This window comes from Scomber scombrus, chromosome 12 (genome assembly GCF_963691925.1).
Source record: "Scomber scombrus chromosome 12, fScoSco1.1, whole genome shotgun sequence".
Classification (NCBI taxonomy): Eukaryota; Metazoa; Chordata; class Actinopteri; order Scombriformes; family Scombridae; genus Scomber; species Scomber scombrus.
Window position 1 is genome coordinate 15,526,320 of NC_084981.1, and position 25,785 is coordinate 15,552,104.

Below are 25,785 nucleotides of genomic sequence, written 5' to 3' on the forward strand. Positions count from 1 at the left end.
GTACCCACAAGCACATATCCAAAGAGGATTTTGAAGGAGACAAATGAACTTGAGTGGAGCTGCAGGAGGGAGGCCATGGGGGCCAGCAACAGTTAAAAGATGTGTTACTCTCTAAAGGAGCAGCTGACTAACTCAGAATTCTAAGTAGAGGAAAGTTCTGCTTTTTTTCTTGAGGCGCTAAAAGACCAGTTGTGTTGTCTAAGAGGGCCAGATGGGCCTGCGCTCTGTGACTAAACTCTGGACACACACACACACACTTCCAGGACCCTCAAGCTGATCAACATTCAGAGTAAACACTCGCCGTTTCCCTCTCCTCTTTTCCTACACTCTGGTTCTCCTTTCTCTGTTCTTCTGATGGTTCCACATCGTTTATCTACTTACTCCTCAGGGGGGAAAAGGAGTCTCCGTTAGCGAGAAACAGACAAAAAGGAGAATGATACTGAGCAGAGAGACACAGGGCTGGCTCTTAAACTGGGAACAAACATGATAGCAGAGAGACCAAACACCCCCTCTGGATTTATTAAGCTTACAGTTTCACTTTTACTCCCCAAAAGACTAAAGGTAATATATTATAATCTAAAAAATGGCATAAAATGAAAGCTGTTTTAGAATTAAAGCCCACATCACTTTCACTTCTGTAGTGACAAGGCATGTTTTTGAGCTTCAATGAGAACTCAGATTAGGCTTTGAACTGGCAAATGAATAACCAGTGAGGTATGTGTGTAAAGTAAAAATAAATGTGTCAGTGCCAGTTTACAGCTTGTGTATACTATCAATTGTATGACACAGGAGGCTGAAACACGGCGCCATATGCAGCATGTGAGGGGCCACTTAAGAACACCTGTGCTGCACTTGGTGCCTGGGCTATATTGTGATCTGATGAGGCCCAGGAGAGAGGGCCAGCCACAGACATATTGTCTTAGCACCTCACATTGTTCCAGTGCTGAAAAAGCAACTGAGAGCTCTTCATTGTGGTGTTTGACAGTGCTGGAATAATGACCCAGGGTGGGGTGGTACACCTGACGTTCTTCATTATTATTCAGATGAAGTCAGAGGTGATAACAACCTCAGTCATCAAGCAATCCTGATAATTCATAATGATGTCTGCCTGAGAAAGGTTAATTTAGAGCAATCTTTAAATTCAGAGAAAAGTCTGAATTGGGAGGATTAAGTCAAAATCCTCAAATCAGAAATGTGACAGGCTCAGATGAACTTTTCAGATGTGGTACTAATCCTCTTCTGAGTAAGCGGTAGCTGAGTAGATTTATTGTGGCCTTTATTTTTGACAGATTATAGTTTTGTTTGTTTAACTATCTTGACTAGTCAAAAAGTGTCAAACAATGCAGAGATGATGAATAAAAGTCATCTGAGTTGAGGATTTTAATGATAACTTTATAGTAGCCAAAAGATCCACAAAACACCATGAATAAATCCTGCATGTGCCCCTTGATAAGGTCAACTTCTAAATTGCAAAATCAGATGCACTACAGGCTTTTCCAGGGGTTTTTTTGTGTTTTTTTGGCCCAACGGATAAGCAGACCAGACTTAGATCAGACTCATTAGATGCAGAACCTTCACTCAACCCACAGGCAGCAAAGGAATAATTTGTTTATAAGAGAAATGCAATAACACAGAATTTCTGTAGCTGTGTTGGGATTGATACCCCTGGCATTAAAAAATTAACTTTCCAATTGTTCTCTCATGAATGACTCCAGGACACCTCGGGTAGCTCTAGCCACATGCCACCCTACATCCCTTTACCATAGGATTGTGTCATTTACAGCTGCTTTAGTCTACATACAAGTGACATTTCCACCAGCCTTTCTGCATTCAGTATATTTCTTTTTATATAACAAAGTGTTGCTTTAAAAAAAAAAAATATATATATATATATATTTATTTATATAAATTTCACGCAGTAAAACCTAATTTAAAAACAATGACACAATACATTTAAAAATGGGAACAGACATGATAATCAAGTTTTCAAGGCATTTGGCAAAAATGTCTCCCTGTGGGTGTGTGACTGAAACTGAGCAAAGCATAAGTCAGTATGGAGATGTGATTAAAACACTCAACTCAGGCACTTGAAACAATAGTAAAATGAAAACTGTGACAAAACCAAAGTGAGGCCTTGCTTACTATGATAACACTGAGGATGTTTCTGAAAATGTCAAAACGGAGGGAATTATTCTTCATTGTGTAAAAAAATAAACGGAAGCCAATTAACTTTATCTGAATAATAAAAAAACAAATTGTGTCTTTTCATTATTCACAACTTTTCTATATTACTGATTGACCTCGCTGCAGCTGCCAATGCAAGGAAAAATTCCACATAAAGATAAATAACACATTTTATGGGATAAAACCAGCCCGTAACCCTCAGAGTGCGTGGCCTGGTGTGGCCTTTAACTCTTCATGTACCTGCTTGTCTTTGTCCTTTGCTTTCCCGCTGCCTGACACCCGCGATGAGGTGACATCACGGGGGATGACAGAGATTTGGTGCAGTGGCATGTTCATCCCAGCAGATCCAACCAGGAACGCTCACACACACACTTCCTGTGCCGATGCCAGAGCAATGGGCATGATGGTCTGAACAACGACGCCTCGCCCGCACTGCCCTGCAGAGAGAAAACAAGAGGATAAAATCACATTGAAATAAACCTAAACAATACATGTAATTGCAGCTGGAGGGCTGAAATGAAAGTCTCCAATAAGAAATGAGAATTGAAAGTCCTGAAGTGACACAGTTGCGTTTTGAACACTCAAATGTGTTTATGTGGACCGTTGATCACTTGACCGACCTTTTCTGAATAGGGTTCTTCAGTTTCTTTCGCTTCAGAACGCAAACTGATTAAATTCAGACTTGGTGAGGAAGAGAAGTGAGAAAGTGAGAAGTTTTTAATAAACCATGCTAAAACCCTACAATGCATTCCAATTAACTTTTCTAGATGCTGACCAACAGTGTAAGAAACTTTGGTTTGCTTTAAAACCACAAAAGGCACACAGGAGTTTGTCTCAGAATAGCACGACCACAGAGTGTAATAAATGATCACAGAGGCGATCCCCGAAGCGTGTAATAAATCACTACAGAGGTGATCACATGTGCACAGGAATTCAGGTTATTTTCCTCAAAGATCTGGAAATTCAGGAGCATGAAAAGAGAGAGCAGCAGTGCGTGTGGTTCCTGTCATTCTTAGATAGATTCAGACAGACAGAGTCATGAAGGCAGCAGCAGTCAGTATGCGGCTGTCCTGGGGTGTTACACAAGAGGTTTTACAAATGGGTCGTTTTAACTTCAGTTAATGCAGCCATCTGTACTGCCACTGACAGCAATTAAGCTTTAGCTCCTTCTCACCATAGGCTGTGTGTGTTTGTGTGTGTGTGTGTGTGTGTGTGTGTGTTTGCATGCAGACCCGTCTGCCAAGCAAACCCTCAAGCCCAGCAGTATGAAAATGACAGGATTAAGAAACCAAAAAGCAAGCAGACAGATGGTAGGTCAGTGAAATGGCAGTAATCAGAAACCAGCGTTGATGGTGGGTGGGGGTTGGTGGTGGTGCAGGGTTTGGACTGAGAATGCCACAAGGGTTCACTGAGGAGAAGCACTTCAGAAACAGACCAGCACTGCCAGAGCTGCCACTTCAGTTCATCACTACACTGTCTCTATTTATGAAGATGGAAGGGTGATTATGCTCATGTGAACTCACAAACACACCGTCAGCAGTCATATCAGCTTCTTGTGCAACAGCTGGCAGTATCAGGCCGGTGCCAATATATGGTGGGGAGAGGTTGAGGAGGAGGCATTTGTTAGAGAAGACCAATAAAAAAAAAACAGACTGAACAACAAGACTGAACAACCAGGGAGAAAGAGTCAGGGACACAGTCGAGGGTTAACAAGAGGCAACAATCTCACTAAAGGAAAAACTCATTTAAAACAAACAGCATAATTATTGTTTGTTTAGAACATCAGTGATATGTTTGCTCACACCACAGCGAGACATTTTAACAATTTTATGGTCCTACTTTTTATCCTGGCGGAATAAAAGTCTGTTGTAAACAACCACTTGCTGATACCTTTGGTTATCCAGTAATATCCTATTGTAAGACACTAAACTGATGATTTGTAATGTAGGTTTTAAAAAGGAACAAAAAATTATAAGAGTCAGTGTAAATATCCAATTTAAGCATTACAGATGCAACTAATGATTCATTTTTTTAAATTATCAATGACATAAAACTATATAATGAAAGCTCCTCTCATTTGGAAAGTTGAATTGAAAATACTCTCGTGGTTGTTTTTCAAAGTTGAAAGCTGTCTGACAACCAAGCCAACAAAGCAAATATACAGACAGATTTAATCTATTATATTTATTTGTGAAGGACCATGTACAAAAAACATTAATCTCACATAAAGGGAAGAGACATATCCTACCAGATTTAGCTAGTGGCAAATTTGCGTCTGCATCTTACTTCCTTCCTAATTTAATCCCTTTGGAAATTTAATCTGTCTCATCAGCCGTTACAGTACGTGAACTCACTTTGAGTTTGTGAGTTATGGCTGATGAATACAGGTCACTTTGATGGGCAGAGAGCACCCAGAGTCATACTGTGTGTGTCTGTGTGAGGCTAATGAGTTACAGGAACTCAACATGGTCAGGGGACAAAATTACCTGAGGGCATCATCACATGGTAGTATCATTAAAGCTCCTACTGCATCTCAGTCACAAACGTCCGGATTCATTACAAAGCGAGTCATTTCCTGAGCCATAATGTGATGCAAATAAGACGGATGAACTAAATAAATCAAGATACTCATTTGCAGAACTGACATGTTTTTGGAATGATACAAACAATGGTAACCATCGCTGAAGCCACAACACACACTGCTGTTGCATCGTCGAGCTAGTTACTGCAAATACAAAGAATAACAATAACAACTCTTAATTGGCGTTGTGTTTCAAGCCTAAGATCTTTGGTGGACGGAGAGGTTGCACCAATGGGGCGAGAGATGTGCAGGATGGACAGCTGAGATTACGCTTTCTCCATGTAGATGAAAAACATTCAGTTCAGCGCTATACTGTGAATATTTTTAGGATTAATAAAGCTAAACTCAATCTGCCAGTCAAGCTGTCAGAGGGTCCCTTGGATATGAGATCTGAACAGTTCCTCTGTGTGTGTGTCCATCCTCCAGGCTGGGTGCCAGTCAAAGAGTTCACTGCGACAATACTAGAAGCTACAAATTCAGCAGCACTCTAGCTGATCACAGCCCTCCTGTGGTTTCAATTTGACAGTGACCCGTTGCCATGGCAGCCGCTCTGGGGGTCAGTTTGTTAAAGGGGCGACAGGTTTGGATAAATGGGTGCGCTTCAGATGGGTTATATGACACTGTCAAACTGAGATTGAGGATCCTGGCCAAGTTAGCACCTGGGCTGGTCTATTATATGATATTATTATTTACTCGCTTTTAGTGAAATTGTTTCATGATGATGTTGTCTCTATACCAATGATTTTAAGCAAACTATAACTAAAAACCAACACAATGACATACTGACATAATTGTTTTACATGTTTAATGTAAAAAGTGGAACAGTCAGACTTTTTGACACCGATGCACAACGTTTTAGTATCTATTGGCATTTCTTCTCACTTCCTTCATTCAGCCGGCCATTGTGTTCATGTTTCTTGGTTGGGTCTAGTTTAGTTTATAAAAGGAAGGAGTGCATGGACTTTAATCATTATGAGAAATAAAAAGATGATTGCACTAGATTTAGCCAGATGCTAATTTCCACCTGCTGCCCTAAATAAATAACCACAATAATACACAGTGCAGAATACAAAAAATCCAGATACACAAACACAGTAAGGACAGTAAAATCCAGACTGCACATTCCTGCCTACACTTCAGAAAACACAATAAAGTGCACAGTATTGCACTGATGTCCTTTTCAACAGACTGGGACGCTACAATGTTGGTTGTATCAGAACAGTGCACACACAACTTTTATAACTGCGCAACTTGTACAGCTGTGCCTCTCTCATTCACACATTTTTCTGTCGACGTTTTTCACATTTTCCAAGATGACACTATTCATAGCAGTCGATGGGCAAAACACCAGATTGAACAAATCAAACAAACTAGCGGCGGACGGACCTTTAGAGATCTGGAACCAGGCTATGTCATTTAGGTGGGAGATCCCAGTTTCCAAAAAGTACCAAATGTCAGGCTGAGTTTTGGAGGAAATGCAGGAGATGTCCAGAGTTGTTGGTTTGAATAATTCCTTCACTGTAAACATTTTACAGCTTACGTGAAGAGTTGTAACATATAGATACATGATATATTATGTATCTGATACTGTCCGTGTCATTAAACCTGCTCTAATAAACTTTTTATACTAAAAAAAAATGAAATGGCTGCATTTGGTGTGAAAGTGACGAACCTGCATATAATTATTACCCGACTCTGCAGTTCCCCTCAGCTTTATAGTGTTTTAGCTCATAAATGAGTGTTTAAAGCTTCTGTACTAAGGGGGAAAATAAGGCAACAATTGAATGTTTAAAGGGGGTTACTCTCATTTTATATACATTAAATCATATCATGATGTACTACTGATTGAAAAAATATTCTATAATATCTTGTTATTGAAATTTAAGGCCTCTTTTATTGCCCAGAGGAGAGTCCTGACCGCAAGAGCGCCACAAAAATATTTCCCTCTTTCTTATTATTCCACTCAAGACTATTTATTGTAAAAAAGAGACAATCCTGTCCATCTCTCCAGCTCTTCCCCTCTCTATTCCTCCGCCAGGTAAATCTCAGTCCTGTCTCCTCTACGTTGTGCTCAGCTGAGCTCTGCTGTTATCCAGTTTGCCGAGAGACCCCTCTGTGTCCCTGCTGTCAGATCAGACCTGAGATATGGCTGACAGCCTGTTCTCTGATTCTGATGTGCAACCGGGCAGACAAACTCTGCTGTGTATCAATCAATCCTAACATTACTGTACTACAGCTATAGCCTATATTTTGAGAGGTGTCTTCCCCTGGGGATAGACGGGTTTCGAGTAAGGCCCAGAAAACAAATCAGGTTATATAGGGTCAGAAAATGCTGGTTTAAAGATATTAAACCTGTATTTTGGATTTCAAGTTAATTTTATGCATTTTGTACAGCCAAGCTAGCACTCTACATTTATATGCAATAATGGAAGTCTTCATTAACAGGGAAAAAGCAATCTGTTCGTCCACTTCTGCAATTGTATGCTGATATTTCAGCCGCAATTTGGAAACTGGCTTTAATTTCATCACGGCACAGATGCTAGTTGTGTTGGCAGCAATGATTAGACTTAATGCCCTGCCAGAAATCACACACTCTCCAGACTGAACACAGATTAACAGAGCATCAGTACAACCTGATGGATTTCTGTGATAGAGTGTGCTGCAGTTCACACACACACACACACACACACACACACACACACACACACACACACACACACACACACACACACACACACACACACACACACACACACACACACACACACACACACACACACACACACACACACACACACACACACACACACACACACACACACACACACACACACACACACACACACACACACACACACACACACACACACACACACACACACACACACACACACACACACACTTTCTCATAAGTTTGGATAAATTGTTAAACAAATTTAACTGTCAAATTTACACTGACACTGTATAATTTTATAAGCAAGCACACAGGCCTGTGCTGCGCCAAACTCGAAGACTAGTGATTACACTTTGTCATAATGTAGTGGGAATAAATTATCATAATGTTTTTAGCTCATTGTCATTTCAAATGTAGCTTCATTATTTATCAGCAGCAGTGCGATGTGGATGTTATTGTGACTTCTTCTGCCTCCGTGCCTATTTAGCCTATATGCAGGATTGATCAAAAGAATTTATGATATTTAAGTTTACTGCATTCATGGTGCCTCTGTAAGCTATCCCATTTGATTATATGCTAATGAGCCCCAGTTACAATATGTTTAATAGTGTAGTAGGGATAGTGAGCTCTCAATAGACATGTAGGAAAAACAGTCTCATTAGTCATGAAAATAGAAAACTTACACACACCAAATATTTACCATCATTTCCCCAAATGACCTTCACTTTTTACACTACCTTTCTCAACTGCCAAAGAGGTATGAAGGATGAGCAAGGGCAGAAAAAGACAGAGACAGATGTCACAAACACACATGCATATATTCACATGTGAACACACAGACACACTTCAATATTTGCATTGTGAAACTTCCTCTCCCGTAAATCTCAGTGAATGAAGTAAAGAAAAGAGGATGTGTTAATTTACAGTAAATGATTCATTTCAACTGAAACAGACACAGTGACCCTGTCGGGAATACACACTAGTTCGCAATTCAAAGTTCAGTTAAATGTCTCATTTTGGCCTGATGGTTTCAATGAGTCCTTGTTGAATATCCAGCTCTGTGCAGTGACTGTGATCACTGAAATGTCAAACAAATCATTGAACCGCCCTCAACCTTCCCCTCACCATCAATTTCCCAACAGGCTCAGAGAATAACTGTTTCATTCATCCCGTTTCAAGTCAGAATGACATGAAATGACTCACTTTGTTGCCAAATTCATCATGTTAAAAAAAAGAAATACTACTTTTTTTCTTAGCTAGCAGCAGGCTCTAGGGAAGCCAAGGCCAATCTGACTGAATTATCTTGACAACCGCTGGATTATCACCATGAAATTTGCAACAGATATTCAAATCATTTAGTGATTGTCTGACTTCTTCTCTAATGCCAACAGGAGGTCAAAGTTTTCACTTTTTTAATGAAATACCTCAACACCTAGTTGATGGACTGGCACAAAACTTAGAGCAGATATTTATTGTTCCCAGAGGATGAATGCTAAATACTTTTGTGACATAGTGAAATACAGTATTTCAACAACTTTTAGCTAACATGACTGTAGTTCCTAAGCCTTCTTGTATTTTTTCTTATACATATTTCTTTTTTCTGGGTACAACACGATTGTATAGTGGTGAGAAATGTATTTTAAAAGGGTCCGAACTTGGTGACAGCTCATTACACACAAAACATGTTGAAGACTTTTTAATGGTCCTTCCCTATCTGTGAGGAAAAGTTCGACAGCAACTTGCTGGACTCTTGACATCACTGTGAGAGTGCCAGGCAACAAAGGGAGTCACAGCCGATCCAAGAAATAGTTTCAGTATGAAACCTCCCCTTACAATAACAACTCATAATCATTTTACAGCTATAGATAAGTTAGATAAACTTACATTTATTGTACAGATATGAGAGTGTCATCAACCCTTTAAAAATCTGGACCCAAGACCCCAATTAAATGGCATTTACTTCTGACTTACATCTTGTAGTGTATACTGTGCCAATAAAATGTAAGATAGGACAGATTTAAATTGTACCACGATGGTTGCCTTTCTAGTTTCAGGTTGACAAAAAAGAAGCATTTTCTCAGCTCCAAGGCTAATGAATCTTTTAACACTCTTCATTCTTTTTAATTAACGAAAAGCACAAACCATTCAGGTATCAGGCCTTGCATTTGTACTGGCCATGACAGTTTAACCTGTTAAAATTACATTGCCAGCAGCAGCTTTAATCATACATACCCTGTAGCAAATTAATGTTAATTTCCTACATGGCTAGGCCCAATTCAAAAGCCAAACTAAAATTTTCGTTATTGTTCATCATTCTGAATATTAACCTCCCCTCTCATCCACAGCTAATTATAGATCTTAAATGAATACTTGAGATACAGTTTTGATAAGGAATTTGAAAGGAATAAGATTCAGAAAAACTGCTAATTACAACCATTACAGACACATCACATTTTCAAAAAACATTACTGACAGAAGACTGCAGTAGTATGAGCAAAGTAAAGCCAAACAACCTGCACATCAAAGATGAAAAGTGAGGGCTCTTTCTGTGATTGCCCTGCACCCAAAAAAAACAAAAAAACTTCCATTTCTGTCCAGAGGAACAATTTCCTCAGATTTATCCCTATAGAGCTCCCCTCCATGTCTTTCTATCAGTCTTTGACAACCTCACAAAGTGCAATGATGAGGCAGAGAAAAAAATCTAAATGCCAGTAAATGAGGGGGGAAAAAACGTCATATCAATACATGGCTGCCTCAAAGAGAACTTGATAAGAGTTTTGACAGGATGCTGTTTAACTTTCTCTGTGTGTGTGTGTATGTCTGTCTGTGTCTGTGTCTGTGTCTGTGTCTGTGTCTGTGTCTGTGTGTGTGTGAGATTGGAAGATAAGAAAGCATAAACAGAGGGTGGATACAGTATACAAGCACGATGAGTACTGATTTTGCGGGAGGAGCAGAATGATATATCTGGAGAGCAGAGGCAGGGAGGAAAGTGCAAACACATCAGAAAATCCAGAATGTAGAGACGGGAACTGAAATTGTTAAGAGTCGCTCACATTGTAGATACACTCCACCAAACACACTCTAAGTATGCAGCTTTTGTAATCTCTCTGTCACAGTAGATACTGTAAAAGGGAAGTAGAACACAGCAGAGGAAGCCAAAGTTCTTACTGTAGCTTTATCAAATGCTTGCACATATATTAATCTCACTAGTGCAGTGCTTGTCCAAAACAGGCCAAAATTGCTTATTAGAACCACATATCAATTGATTTTAAGTGTTTTAAGACAGAGTAGTAGAAGTGTATGGCCTTCCACTGGTTGACTCTGCTGCCAATCAAGCATATCTGACTTCCTATTGGCTAGTTTGTTCACTCAAAGTCTGTTAAACATGTCGTGTGTCCAAATAACTTATAATAACTAACACTCCACACAGCATAAGGATAAACGGCTCAAAAGATATGACACACACACACACACACACACACACACACACACACACACACACACACACACACACACACACACACACACACACACACACACACACACACACACACACACACACACACACACACACACACACACACACACACACACACACACACACACACACACACACACACACACACACACACACACACACACACACACACACACACACACACACACACACACACACACACACACACACACACACACACACACGTTGATGGATACAAAACACCATTTCAAGAGATTATGTTTTCTGCCCATGTCCAAATCAAAGTCATATCTAATCCCAATTAGCTTGCAGTTGGAAGATATTTATGCAATCATGAGGCACTGTTAAACTTTGCAACCTGTTTGCATAAATGAACACCAACACCAGCAGGTACAGATGCAAACATGAACCCACAAGTGCAGAGTCACATTTACATTTTGGGAATTTAGCCTAAGCTGATTGAGATACGGTTAGTGAGCAGGTGCAGTTTTCGCATGCTGATGAACGCTGGCTGTTGAGGAATCATGCCAGTAAACGTTTGGCTTTCCATCACTGATAAAATATCACACAACTACACACACACAAATTAAAGTAAAACCAAGAAGCCTCCATTTCCGATATATTCACAGTATTATTGATGTCTAGACTGCGCTAAACAGCAGCTTGTCGGTTCTGCCATGTGCTTTGGGTCCAGATGGGACTGGTGATGAAGTTGTGGATAGTTGTGAGGAAACCTGCTGTTCATTTTAATGAGGCACAGACAAAATTTAAAGATGCAGCAAAAGATGAGGTGAGACACAACTGGATTAACAGCAATGTGTGAAACTATCAAAATGACTGTTAAACATATCTCTTCCGGCACACCAGTACTGTTTAAAAATATGTGTGACTTTCAAACACAACAAGCACACACCAATCAAATATAGGACTGCAAGCTGAGGTCATCAAATGTCTTGTTTTGTACGATCAGCAGTGCAAAAACTTGAAGATATTCACTATTCACTACACACTAATTAAAGATGAGGAAATGCAACAAATTCTCCCATCTCAGGAGCTGCTTGAAAAAATGATGATTTTGATTATTCAAAAGTTGGCTGATTGGTTTTCTGCCAGTTGACTGATTAATTAAGTCATCGTTGCATCTCTAAAATGTTCATTCTCGAAAGGCAGAGTTCTGAGAGCCTCTCCAACCATTTTCAAAATGTTTTACAGTATGTTGCTTCTCTGCTGTACAAATCAACAAGGCAAAATGTTTTGGTACTCAGACAACATGGTGTATTAGTTTTAAAAACAGACTACTAGTGAAAAGAAGACGTGAAGTGAGTTCTTCTCATTTATATAAAGACATCTTTCTCCTTTATCATTTAAAGATGACCTAGTGCTCTGTTACAAGATGGTTCACCACAAGAGAACTGCTGAAAGATAATTCACTTATGAGCTAATATTTTTAATTTATAACATTAAATCAAATAAATTCTGATAGGGTGACAAGCAGTCATGCCCCTAATCCTGTGTTAGTGGTGTGGCCACCACAACAATGTAATCATGGAAACTTAAGCAGCTTATTTCTTTCTTAATTCAAAATTACTTTTATTACATTTCATGTGCTGCTGAAATGTCCATCCGCAATTAACACTTCATCATTTTCCTTTTTCTTCAATTCAACTTACAATAAATTAAGGAAAGACAACATTAATGACACACAGTGAGATATTATGAAACTATCTGAGAGGATTTAGTGCCATGCTCATAAACACTGTCCATACTGAACATTTAGCATTTAAGACTTAAGAAGGCACTTACCCTCATGAATATTGGGATGACGAGATGGAATAAACATGTAGCGCAGCATCAACTGTAGGTACCCTTACTCACTCCCAATCTTAACTTCAAAGCACAAAGACTGGATCAAAATGTATCATACCAAAGTCTCCTTGTAATAGCAGGAAATTACTTGCCTGGAAGTTTTCTGAAACCGGTCAAGCTGCTTACTTTATTTAACTGCATTAAAAAAAAAGTTTCCACCTTTCCTTGTATGTGCAGTCATATGAGATGATAAAGTTTGATCCATGAGTCAAGGGAGGCTCATACTTGAATAATGTCATCACTTAACTGACGAGTAATAAGGAATTCACCCCTTGCTTCCTTATAAATATTACCACCGGTATTACTTAGTTCCACTGAAAATTACACAACACTGACTGATCAACTGGGTCAGTTAAACAGGATACAGCCTGTGTTTCTACAGGAAACTTTATCTGTTAGTGTATTTAAGAGGTCAGAGCAGCCTGCAAAGCTACTGACAACATGTACAAATTGCTATATGGCTATGCAATATCCCTCGATATGTTATCAATACTAACGTTCATGCTAGCATTCAGGGAAAGGAGTTCAGTTCAGTTCAGTTTAAGGATGAGGAAATGAAAAAAAAAAAAGAGCTCGCCACCAGAAGAGAAACTGAAAGCATTTTCATTGTATCCACTGTCTCTATATTACCAGTAAACATAGCCCTGTTGCTGGTAAGTGTGTGTGCTTCTCAACACAATGACCACTCCATTCCTCCGGCTAGTGTTTATCTTCCCTCTACGTCGCAGAATAACCCAACTCTGTTTGGAGGAGTTATGGACCAGCAGGCAATAACAGACCACCACAGCGCTCCATGAACCAGCAGACATGAAATGTCTGCTGGTTCATGGAGTGTGTGTACGTGTTTAGTGAGTGTAAGCTCAGGAAACCACACAGTGAGAGACAGCTTGAGAGAGCTGCTGGTCTGGCTGACTCGCGGGCAGCAGAAAAAGTATCTAAATGACGGTGTCACTGTGACCTCAAGCAGTCAGTTACAAAGCAGTTAACCAGCAAATATACTGTGAGAGGTAACAGACAACTGCAGATACTACATCACATTCAGGAAAACCTAATACTGCATTTAGTGGAAAGAAAATCAGCCTTCATCTTCAAAGGCCAGGTCACCACAAAAAAACCTGGGCAGACATATTTTCTCATGTATTCCTTGTGGTATTTATTCAGTTTTAGGGGCTATTTCTTCATTAGTCCATAGTTTCAGGGGTGGTTTGATGGCCTAGTGAACAGACAGTCCTGGTTAGAGTCCAGCTGGAGACCCCCACCCCCACCCCTCCTCTCTCCTCTCATTTCCTGTTCTCTATCTAATAAAGGCATAGAATGCCCCCAAAAGTACTTTTTAAAAAGTCAACACTGTTTACAGTGAGATCTGAGTCACTGAAACATGGTTTCTGGGAAGACAAACTGCTTCTGAGTGTTCTTTAGCGCCGTGCCACAATACAAAAAGCTGCTCATTTCCATTTGGGCCTGCAACTAACAGTTGTTTTCATTACCAAATTGTCTAGGGACCATTTTCTCAATTACCAGATAAATCGTTTTATCTAGGAAATGTCAGAAAACAGTGAAAAAGGGCCATTAGTATTTACCAGAGGCATATTGAAATGGCCTTGTTTATACCCAAACAACAATCCAGAACGCAAAGATAATCAGTTCACTATATGACAAAACAAAGTATCAAATCCTGGTTTCAGTGATACGCTGAAACCAGAGAATGTTTGGCATTTCTGCTTGAAAAACCACAAACAATAAAATGGTTATCAAAATAGTTGTTGATTACTTTTCTGTCAATTGATTAATCGTCTAAATGTTTCAGCTCTACTTTTGCTGATGTTGGGTGGCAACAGATACACCTGGAAACCTCAGCAAATAAATAAAACCAGACCTTTCTGCACGGCTACTAGCTATGGGGGAAAAGAAAAATATATACATTTTTAGTGTTTCTAGAGATAGACACTGATGTCTGAGGTAATGAGACGTGAGCGTGGGTTGTTATTCATTTGACACATTAAGAGGAGTCTTGATTTAGACCCACATCCTCCTTGCAGCAGACATATCCAAGGTAACGGAAAAATGAAGATGATTGGCCGGTTTGACAAAGGGACCAAGCATCCTCCATGGGCACAGGCACCCTTATCTCTTTGTAATTGGCATAATGAGCTACCTACTGTATGACAAAAAAAAACATGTTTTTATGTCACTTAGTGTGCACAAGTCTGTCACATGTGACACTGTGCATACAAATACAAAAGGTTCAAACAGCCCCTTGGGCAGCTTGAGGAACAATTTACCTTTGAACATCTTAGAGCCTTGAGGCTAAAAAGGATGGTGGTTACAGAGCCTTAATCAACACATTCGTCTATGTCAAGTCTTAATGTCATATTGAGCAGGAAATGTCATGTCAGTCTCATTACCCAAGACCTGTGAGCTGCTATCTTAATCCCTCCCTGAACAGCTTACATTATGCTTAAGCTTGTCAAGAAAAGGCAGTTCACCCATCTTACCTATCATTACAGCTGTTCATCCAGATGTTTGGACCAAAGCAATCCATAAGATCACACCAGTCTCAACAGCTGTATGCACACAGCAAATTGTATTTGCCCAATTAGACAGCTTGAAAACTAACTCAAAGCTACATCTACAAAAGTCATTTGTACAATAGCAAGATTAATTAATTATTTAAATCACTATTAATTACCGCAGGACACTCAGGATTGAATTAAAATGATCAAAGAATCAAACGATATTCTTAAGCGCGGATTTAGGGCTGGAATTATTTTTGTTGCTGACATGAATGTACTTGATGAGATTTTAGTCATGAAGGCGCTTATGTAAAAAATTACAAGCAGCAAACCTTCTCTGGCAATGAAAACACCACCGGCAAGATCCAGAAACAATCGATGGAGGAACAATAGAAACAAACAGCAACAAAAACTAATTTCATATTTACGATGAGATGACAGTAGGGGCTCATTCTGCTGTTGGGATTTTCTTGTTGGTTTACTAAAGGCCACATTAAAAGCAGCTGATTATATCTCTACTGTTTACAAGCACTCAAGTAAATTACACAGTGAGAGTGGTGGATTGATAATTTTCCAAAAAAAAGGCCCAAAAATGTTCCACCAGTTGCACGGCACTTCCCAGACGTCGCATGACAATCCGTGTTTAAAATACCATGACATCTAAATTATTTTCTTTGTCTGCCCTGCCACAATGACTGCTGCTCATGCCAATTACCCAGTTTTTCCTCCAGTTAGTCCAAGCAAAACACTGCTGCTGATGCTGTGTGTTTAGAGGAAAATATAGAAACTTCCATGAAAAGACGAATCACTGCTGCATAATGTAAGTGAGATCAGACAGAGGCAAAACAAGAAATTAATTCAGAAAGGAAAGGTCAAGAACGATGACTTGAGCATACCACACTTTGCCTTTTTCTTTACTTCAACAGCAATTAATTTCCATATATTTCATTACGGTATGGAAATCAACCTGCACAGACTAGACATTTTCCTGCAAAGTTCACATTCTGGCTGATCTGTCGAAAGTACAAACTTTATTGCTATACATGAATGTTGACTTCAAAAGTCTGGATTTAAGTGTGATGTGATGCAGATAGAAAATCATTCATTCACAGCTTCCAACTTGATTATTTAACAGTCTTTCAGTCTTTCACTGAAGTGTTGTTTACCCAGAATGCAAACTATCAGCAAAATGAATAGTAACAAATGAGAAATGTCGCTTCCCTCTTGCTAAAAAAACAAGTTCTGACACTTAATGTGGACATTTGTCAGCCATCACCACAACATGAATGCACCAGATGACAAACATTTTGAAATCTGAAGTATGTTCACTATGATGGATTATTAAACTATGATGGATTACCCATCAAGCAAGTTTCTGCAAGACGATTTTTTTACTCCAGCAAAACTAATGAATATGGAGGGCTGACCGGCTTTCAGATCAAATATGATATGCCGTAGAAAATAGTTGATAGGGATGTAAAGCAGCATGCATTAAAGAGCGTTGAATTAAAAGGCTTGAAAGCTGAACTACAGCTTGAAGGAGCAGCACTCTTACGAATCAAAGTTCACGAAGACATGCTAGGCCTGAGACAATCTCCATTAGCAAAACCTGAGATAATAGAAGTGTTTTTTTTCATCATACATTTCATCATATTAAAATAGCTACAGGTTCATTACGTTTATTTTGATGGATTCATTATAGTCACACAGCTTTCAAAAAAATACCTCAAATATTGTTTGATGTTTCGCCGTGCAAACAGTCTGCACAGATGTCACTGACTATTTACAGTCAGCCAAATATACTGCAGTCACATTGCAGATGGATAAACTGTCGACAGTTATATACAAAGAAATCCATATACATGAAATACACAGAGACTCTGTTCTTAATGCAGAACCTAAAGCCAATTTTCATCCCTATTTCCAGACTGTCACATCAGTCTGATCAGTTGCTCCTTTTTCAAGATGCCAGCTGTCAGCACTGCTGATTCAAAGGTAATGTATCATGTCTGGATTCAGTCTGCCAAACATATACTACACACAAGAGACACTTCCAGTCCTGCTACTTTAGTTTAGCAGAGCAGCATATGAGCTCAAAACAGTGAAATATAATTTTGAAGATGTGGATTATTGATACAGGCTCAAATCTATAAATCGGAGTTAAACATGAGTCGTTGCATTTGCTGAAGTGTGAACTGTACACACACCGTATTGTAATATAGCACTACTGAGACGTTTCTCCTCCCTCTTGCCCTCTTCTTGGTCCACTGCCACCAGAAGCCAGAAATTTAAGGGAGACCATGAAAGCTCTAATGATATCATCAACAACAGACCGAAACCTGCAGCAGTGCCATCCTACGGTCCATTCAGCTGAGCCAGCACCTCTGCACAGCTGATCTATAGCAGCTGTCGAGCGCTCCCCCTCCTGCATGCCATACATTATCATTTGATTGCACCCATGTACCACACACATATGTCACTGTACACACATGTTGTAAGTCTGAGTGAGGCAGGCTACTTAAGATTCGTAAGAAATATCAATATAAACAGTGTCCTGTTGCCCCATTACCTACGCATTTTAACTACTGCCATTATCATTACTCTAGTGATGTTTAATTCACAAGTGTGTGTGACATCATCCATAGGAGGAAGTCATTAGATTGGATCAATAGTCTATTCCCTACAGACGAAGACAGGTCGTCGTGGTGGGACCCAGTAGCAGGGCAGCCAGGATTGAGTTAGTGCACTGGAGCCAAAGAGAAACGACACAGTATGATACCTTTATTATGTTATTTCATTACAGCCCGGCCAGGCGCTGATACAACAAGACTAGCAGGGGATGTTTTCATATGATTATAGTCCAGGATCAGATAACAAAAGCAGTATGAGACAGCTGTGCAAAGTCCACACGGCACTGGTACATTTGCAGCTGCCATATGGTGGTGATATCATTAATACACTTTTAAATAGTTCAGTTGAAAATCTATTTAAAAAAGGTACACTTGCTAAACTGGAAGTCTACTAAATAGAGGTTATGACTGAAACTATCATGGCTTCGTTACAGTTGCAGGAATCCAGGAAAACCCACATCCTGACTAATACACCCACATGCTCCTGTAAACAGGGAACAGGATACATATGAGTACCGATTTTTTTGGCTGGGTCCATTTCCTGTCTCTTCACAGAACGCAATCAATATTATTTTACAGATTAACCACCAGAGTGATGACAGAAAGGGTAAGCAGCTGACGTAGAAACAGTGTGAGTCAGAGAACTGTGTCTGTAGGTGCCATTTTGAAATTGGTTGACATTAAAAATAGAAAAGACTGAAGAAAACAGCTGTTGATTGGTTTCGGTGATCTATCTGCTATCTGCTAAGTGTTGTGGTAAACATCACATGCTATGTGCAGGAAATCAAGCAAAAAAGGGGAAGGGTGTGTGACTCTGACAAGAGACCTGCTTTACATATTTACAACAATCAATGAACAATCTATGAATTTTTAGATCAAGCCTTTCTCCTAAATCTGTGCATCATTAAAAATTACATAATGATTAAAAAGGATAGAGCAGATCAAAAGAAAAATATCATGCAACAATGATAATCAATCAGTCCATTAAGGCATTCTTCAAATGTGAAACATTAACTGGTTTTAGCTTCTTCACTGTGATATTTTCAGCATTTGTTTGTCTTCCCTGACAGTCAATTTAATATCTTTGGGTTTTGGGGCTGCTGGTCAGACAACAAAAGTGAAGACGTCCCCTTGGGCTCTGACATTTTATAGATCAAAGTCTAAGTTGAAAAAAATAGCTGCCAGATTAATCAATGATTGAAACAGTTGTTAGTTGCAGCCCTGTTATGGAACATGCCCAGAGAAAATATTACAAACTAAAAAAGTCAGTTTTGCAGCTCATTGCCTTTTTCATTATAGTGTATGAGTTTATTAAGAACAACTGTTCTACAGTTGTACCAAATTAGTTTGCCAAAACAAAGATGTGGACTGCAGTACATAAACCAAAAAAACTCTTTGGTATGTCAAAATGCTTTCGGGTGTTGTTAAACTGAATTTGATTGAAACGGCTACAGAATAGGACAATAGGGGCTGTCAAACCCATCCCCTGTCAAACCCATACTGTGGGAGGTGCATTTCACCATCACAACCAATTGTGTCAAACAATGACGGCAGTTAATTGGCAGAAAGCTACTAACGGAGACTTCAGATACTTTTGATTGCATTTTTTCTGCCCTCCAATTACTTTCATCAGAACGTATCTCTGAAGACTGAAAGTGTGAGTTAATTTGCAAGCACACAATGGCAAAGTCCATTAAGACTGCTGGCTCCTTCATGCTCAGTTTTAGCAGCTTAACAGACGCAGTCTCAGTTGCCCCCCCTCCCTTTCCTTCTGTTTGGAATCATAATTATGGCTTTACTTTACTTTCTCCCAGTAGTTGGTTCTGCAAGGGCGGCTGATGACTTCAGAGTCTGTTGACAGCTCAGGCAGCTCAGAAAGATGAGATTTCTCTTAAAACGCAAAATGCTTGTTGATGCCAGCAAAATCCCTCATTGTCAGAGGGCACACAGTCAACACAGTCATAAAAGGGTGTCCAGGAAGAGTGGAGCGTAGAAAGTAAACACTATCTTAACCATATGAGGTGGTCATATGAAAGGATTTTAAGATGCAAAGAACAAGTTGGTGCAAAAGCAGTCCATGTTATAGAGTCAAACTTACAGAGAAAAAAGATACCAGGTTAAAGTTCCTCTTCTTCCTGTTTTGATATGGTTGCCTGCTTATTATTGTCAATGGGAAAAAAAATCCAACCCTGAATATTTTATGTCATTACTGTAATTCATCTAATAATATAAAATATCTGAGCACTCAACACTCAAGCTTTGATGAGTTGAAAGCACATCATAAATAAAAAGACTGACTTCTTTTTTTTTGCCTTTGACTTTCACAGACTGCCATTGTAAATATAAAAAAAGCATCCCCAATTACTCTGTTTTCAAAGCCAAGATCATTCTTTTGTTCAGCTCAAGTACAAAACCAAGATTAGAGCTCCAACTGCTCATCTACAAAAAGGCCACCGTCCGCCATCTTCAAACACTCCATTGTGTCAGAAACTTAAACAGAGTTTGTGTAGGAAAGAAGCCAATCTATATGCGGTAATCCCATGTAAGGAGGCAGGATTGGTTACACGGCAGCACAACGGAGAGAATAAGCATTGTATCTGCAAGTTTATGCATGCACACGCCACATATACCACCAGGACAATGATGCTTCCTATCACAACAAGTATTTCTCAACACTAGCAAAGACATAACCAGAGGCTACAGTGATGTAACGCACACAGACAGACAGCTGGTTATTCCTCAGCTAAAGCCTGCATAATGCTGAAGATGGCATCATAAGAAGCTGCCTTTGACATGAAGTCAAGACCTTGGAATGAAGATGACTGGGAGGATTGCCCTACTAGTGTAAATAAAACCACAGCTGGCACCCATACAGTGGAAGTGACAACCAAAAGCTTTGGAGTACACGGCAGTGCTTTGTTACACCTTTAAAAGGATTTAGAAAGCTGCAACTGCAATACACATGCACTGACTAGACAGTATCATAGCACACAGCAGGGTAGAAGTGTAAGAAGGAACAAACCAAGGAAAGCTGATCCTGCAGCCAATGAGAAGACAGAGTGTAATGTGAGAGCCAGTGTGACAATGAAGTCTGACTGTTGGCTGCAATGACAGAATGGGCACAACCCTGACTATTGCTTTGGCAAAGCTACACTTTACAGCGTTGTGTAAGTGTGGAAGTGCTGTACTGTTGATGTTGAGCTAAAAATTGGCATTGCTGCTGTTAATATTGTTCTGAGGCAACCGTAGCCTGTAGAAGCAGTGCGGCTATGCAGGGCGCTCCTCCCGGCTTTATTATGGCTCATAATAAAAGGGACAGTGCGCGTTAGACCAGAAGCGTCCTGCAAATATGAAAATACACTTACAAATGCACAGAGGGACAAAACAATCTGTGCAGATTATATCTCTGGTCCGTCATGCAAATCTGACCATCAGCAATAAAATCAATATTGATCCACTGTGGTTAACTAGGGAGGACAGACCCAATGTACAGCAAGCTTAGATTTTTTTTTCTTCTATTAAAATACAAGAAAGCAGCATCCCAGGAACACACAGACGGCCATAAAACAATCGGATGTTTGATCATGTCGGAATGCAATAAATTACATCTTCATGACCTGCTGTTCCATCTTATTCCAGCACAAACTGAGCATCAAAAGGCTACGGGTGAAACTAACAAAAGGCTCGCTCGGACCCTGTTCACACTGCGTGTCATCCCGAGTCACTAGCACGTGCAGAATGGACAAATCTAATCAATTAATTCATTAAAAACAGCAGCGGGCACAAGCGCGTTGTTGAATTTTGCTGCAGCTCCCATTAAACTGAATGTTCATACCTTTTAATCACAACAGACTGTGGTGACCGTCGCCGGGGACCGACTGTCGGCTTCTACAGTGTTTTTTTTTTTTTAATAGCAAATTCTCACACAATTACATCCCAGCACAGTCCAGACGCACGTCCGACCGACCGACCGTCAGCTGCCTCCGGTTGGGTTTATTAAAGCGAGAGGCGCAGCGGAGACAGAGGAGCCTCAGTGTGGACGAACGCATAGCTGCATTGGACCAAATGTCGCTCCATAATTATTACTGACATACAAAAGAAGACACTCACCGCTATGTTTGGCACCGAACGACGACGTGGTTGTTTTTATTATTTTGTTGATTTCATTGCCCCCGCTGAGCAGCTGTGTGTAGTGGTGCGTCACTGACTTCCGCGTTAAGATGGAGAGGTGGGGGTGGGGGGCAAAAAAACGCAAAGGAAATAATAGATTTAAAGGACAGGCGGCGCACGCGGGCGCACGAGGGCTGTGCACTACTGAAGAGATGAGGATGATGAAGGAGGTGATGATGTTAGTACTGGATGGGAGAATATTGGTTTAGGATGAGAATGATAACGGTGGTAGAAAACTGTAAAATATAAAGCTCCCCCTCCTCCTCTCATAACTGTGTTTTTCTTCTGGTTTATTTAGTTGGATGTTTGAGCTTCATTGTGCAGAATGATGTAAGTGCAGAGTTTGACAGTGAGAAAGCTGTTTTCACATTAATTTGCTGAAAGTGAAAAGTTTCTCTGTGTTCAATGAAAATCTGATTTAAGCGCTGGGCGTATGAGCATGATTTATGACATCACAACTAGTTTTTAAGCCAATTGTGGAAATGAAATATATTTGCATATTTATTGGACCAGGATTGGCTTCTAAGTAGTTGTGATGTCACAAATCCCTACTGGCAGGCCCACCTCTGAAAATCTGATTTTCAATTTTATACTTTGACCAGATGAATGTCAAAACAGCCTTCTGATGTCAAACTCTGCACATACAGAAACTACCCGAACATACTCAAACATGTAGGAACATGTGTAGGAACCATAAAAAAACAGTAAACAAACAGGTTATGTATGTTAATTAGAGAGAGGTGCTGGCAGGAATATTTACTTTTACATCTTTGGACCAAGCCAGGCTTGAAGTATCTCTGATTTCCAGTCTTTGCTTAAGCTACTCTAATTAGCTGCTGGCTTCAGCATTATATTTTAACAGCTGCATTTATATCACAGGTTTTATTCAAAGTTTCATTTAAACTCACATTCACACACACACACACACACACACAAGATCAGGAGTAATTTGAGGTTCAGTTTCTTGAACCTCAAACACCAGGTGGAGTTAGGGATCGAACCACAGACCATCTGATAAGCTGAACCAAATTATTTGAAACGTATAATTGAGATGTAATGAACAGACTTGAGAGCCTATAGTGGACACAATAGTGGAATCAATCTTATCATATAACTCTATGCCACAAAGTGAATAAGCACGTTTCTTAAAATGTCAAACTATTCCTTTAAAGACGATGCTATAAAGATCAACATGTTAAATATAATTTCTCTTTTGTCTTTAAATACATTTCTTATTACATTAGATTGAATGAGTATTACATAATAGATTTCCTCCAGAAAATAGCTCCAATCTGTGAGTCTGTGTTAATATATTCTGGTATGGTCATTATTTCTGATGATGAATTGCCTGCAGTGTACTGAATGACTATACTAACTCAAGTGAATAAGTGAATCACACTACTGTAATTCCACACCAAGAGAGCGCCTCACTCCCAGCAGTATGTTGGGAGAGGCTCACTTATTAAACGAGGGAATGTATCCTCTGTGGACTCAAAGGCTCGGCTCTATCTCTATGAAACCTGTCATTGTGTTCAATGGGCTTATTACTGATGCGCAGTCCGCCACTCTGTCCGCGGGGTGGGACAACGGAGCCTCTGTGCTGTCTGGACAAAGTGGGCACCTCAGAAGTGAGTCTGCCAAATTGTCATGCATGTGTCTTTGCATCCAAGAGATACAGGCTGTCTTGCTGCATGGCACGGAGGGATTAGGATGAGAGGCAGGGAAGTGAAACACAACTGTCATGCTGATACTAAAAAATCCTTTTCACCACATTTACGGGACTTTGGAAATCTGGATCTTCCTTTTTTTCCAATAAACAGTTTGACTGGTGTACCTTAACCTCCCAACCAGGAAAGCAAATATCTGGAACAGATTAGATTAGAACAGGGTGTGTGTTAATTGGGTCTGGTGTAAGAGTTTGACTTGCCAAATCATCTTGCAAAATGTTCAAGACAGGGTTCATAAGAAAAAAGGACTGCTGAGTGGAAGACAGAGGTGGTGGGTGAAAGACAAAGAGGGAGTAAGCACACATGTAGAGGCAGATGAGTTAGTCCCAGGAGGTCACTGGGCTTGTGTAGATGGGATTGAAATAGTGGGGGGTGAGATGGTAAAAGACTGCCCGATGTTTCTTAAAGACTTTGTTAGTGTGTCCTTCCTGATGTTTTATTTGCTGCAGTGAACTAGTCAGACTGGTAGTGCTCGATCGTTTCATGTTTTGATCTTTCCATCCCCGCCGTACACATATGACTCAGCAGAGTTGACACTCCTATTTCATACAGGTACTGATATGTTTTTTAGATCAGCACTTAAGGTGGAGAATATTCATTGTTATATTTTTGATTAACACATGACCTATGAATATTGTAAATACTTGATGAAAAAAGGATTCTGTTACATTTACTGTCAATTATCAGATGACCTAACCCTCTGTACTTTATAAAGCTGTCATATTACAACACTACAATATAAACCACAGTCTGTATATTCAAACTGAAAATGTGGCTGAATGCAGAATTTTTAGGTTTTAGAGCCAAAAAATTGCACAAAAGGTTCATTGCACAGTTCAACTATTCTAATAGATTACTATTAAACTGGTAATCAGTAACTAACAATGTATTGTATTTTCAAATGATCCTTTTCAGACTCCTAAACACTTTGAATATGTAAATTTCCACACTCACTGAACTGGATTTCTTCTTCTATGAGCCATATTTAGAATAAAACCTCAAAAGCTTTGTTTTTTTGGTCCATGCAAAATATAGGCTCTCAGCACTTGGCAGAGTTGCAAGAGGTGAGCTGAACAATCCTGAAACAGAAAACAGACATTTTGTTGGTGTGTTTGTGTGACACAGTGCAGGAACTTTGAAAGACTGTTTCACTGAAGAAACAACTGAAGGAAACCAAATCAAATACTCAGAAAAACCTGTATGTGTCCCTCAAGTACAATATGTAATGAGAAAGAAAAGAATCCACTCTTTAAAGTGATTTAGTGTTGCACTACCTGAAGCACTCTGACTTTTTGCTCCAAAAACACTGGATCCTACACTACCCATAATACCCCTTCCCAAACTGGTAAATGCCCACATCTTTCAAGCTATCTGCCCCAGATTGTAATGTAGGCTTTGTCGAAAATGTGTCCTTGATGTCACTTTTAGCTGGCAAAGAAAATCTTCAGTGTTTGTCTGTGTGCCATATAGCCGAATATCCAGCAACCAGCATTTACCAACATCTGAAACTACTATTGAAGTCACCCATCAGGTTAGAGGATTTTTACTTACGGCAAAAATTGGGTTGGTTATCTAAAATAACCCCCTATAATTGTATATGTGGCCAGTGGAGACGACAAGCTTTAGTCTGGCTAGTAAATTGACTTCGAGGTCTAAAATTGGTGTGCGAGAGTGCCTCTTTACGTACAGTATGCCATAATGGTAACTTTGTATATCAATTTAATTTTGTTTGTATATTGCATTCCCCACTTTCAGCAGCCTGCACAACAAATTCAGTCAAAAATCATTCAAATTGGCAGAAGATAACAGAAACTCTGTGCAATAACAAACTCACCGCTACTGCAGCGAAATCAAATCAGCATGTCTTTCACTGATGTTTATCTGGAAACACCAGATAAAGATACGCTGCCTCTGAACTCAACCTTTTTCAAAAAATGATGATCCTCCTCATGTTGAGATGCA

The 25,785-nt window shown here is 39.7% G+C and overlaps 1 protein-coding gene across 2 annotated transcripts in view; it reads right to left on the bottom strand.

The window, feature by feature from the left end:
* Positions 1-25,785, bottom strand: part of marchf8 (membrane-associated ring finger (C3HC4) 8) — a 75,647-nt gene extending 49,862 nt beyond the window's left edge. The window contains exons 1-2 of one of the 2 annotated variants that reach the window (XM_062430058.1): positions 25,658-25,785; positions 2,425-2,621 (exon numbers count right to left, since the gene is read on the bottom strand). In XM_062430058.1, coding sequence (XP_062286042.1) covers positions 2,425-2,520 — 96 coding nt within the window. In that variant the 5' untranslated portion in view covers positions 2,521-2,621; positions 25,658-25,785. Of the gene's footprint in view, positions 1-2,424; positions 2,622-22,036; positions 22,126-25,657 lie in introns of those variants that run through there. The other variant, XM_062430059.1, reaches the window with a different exon arrangement.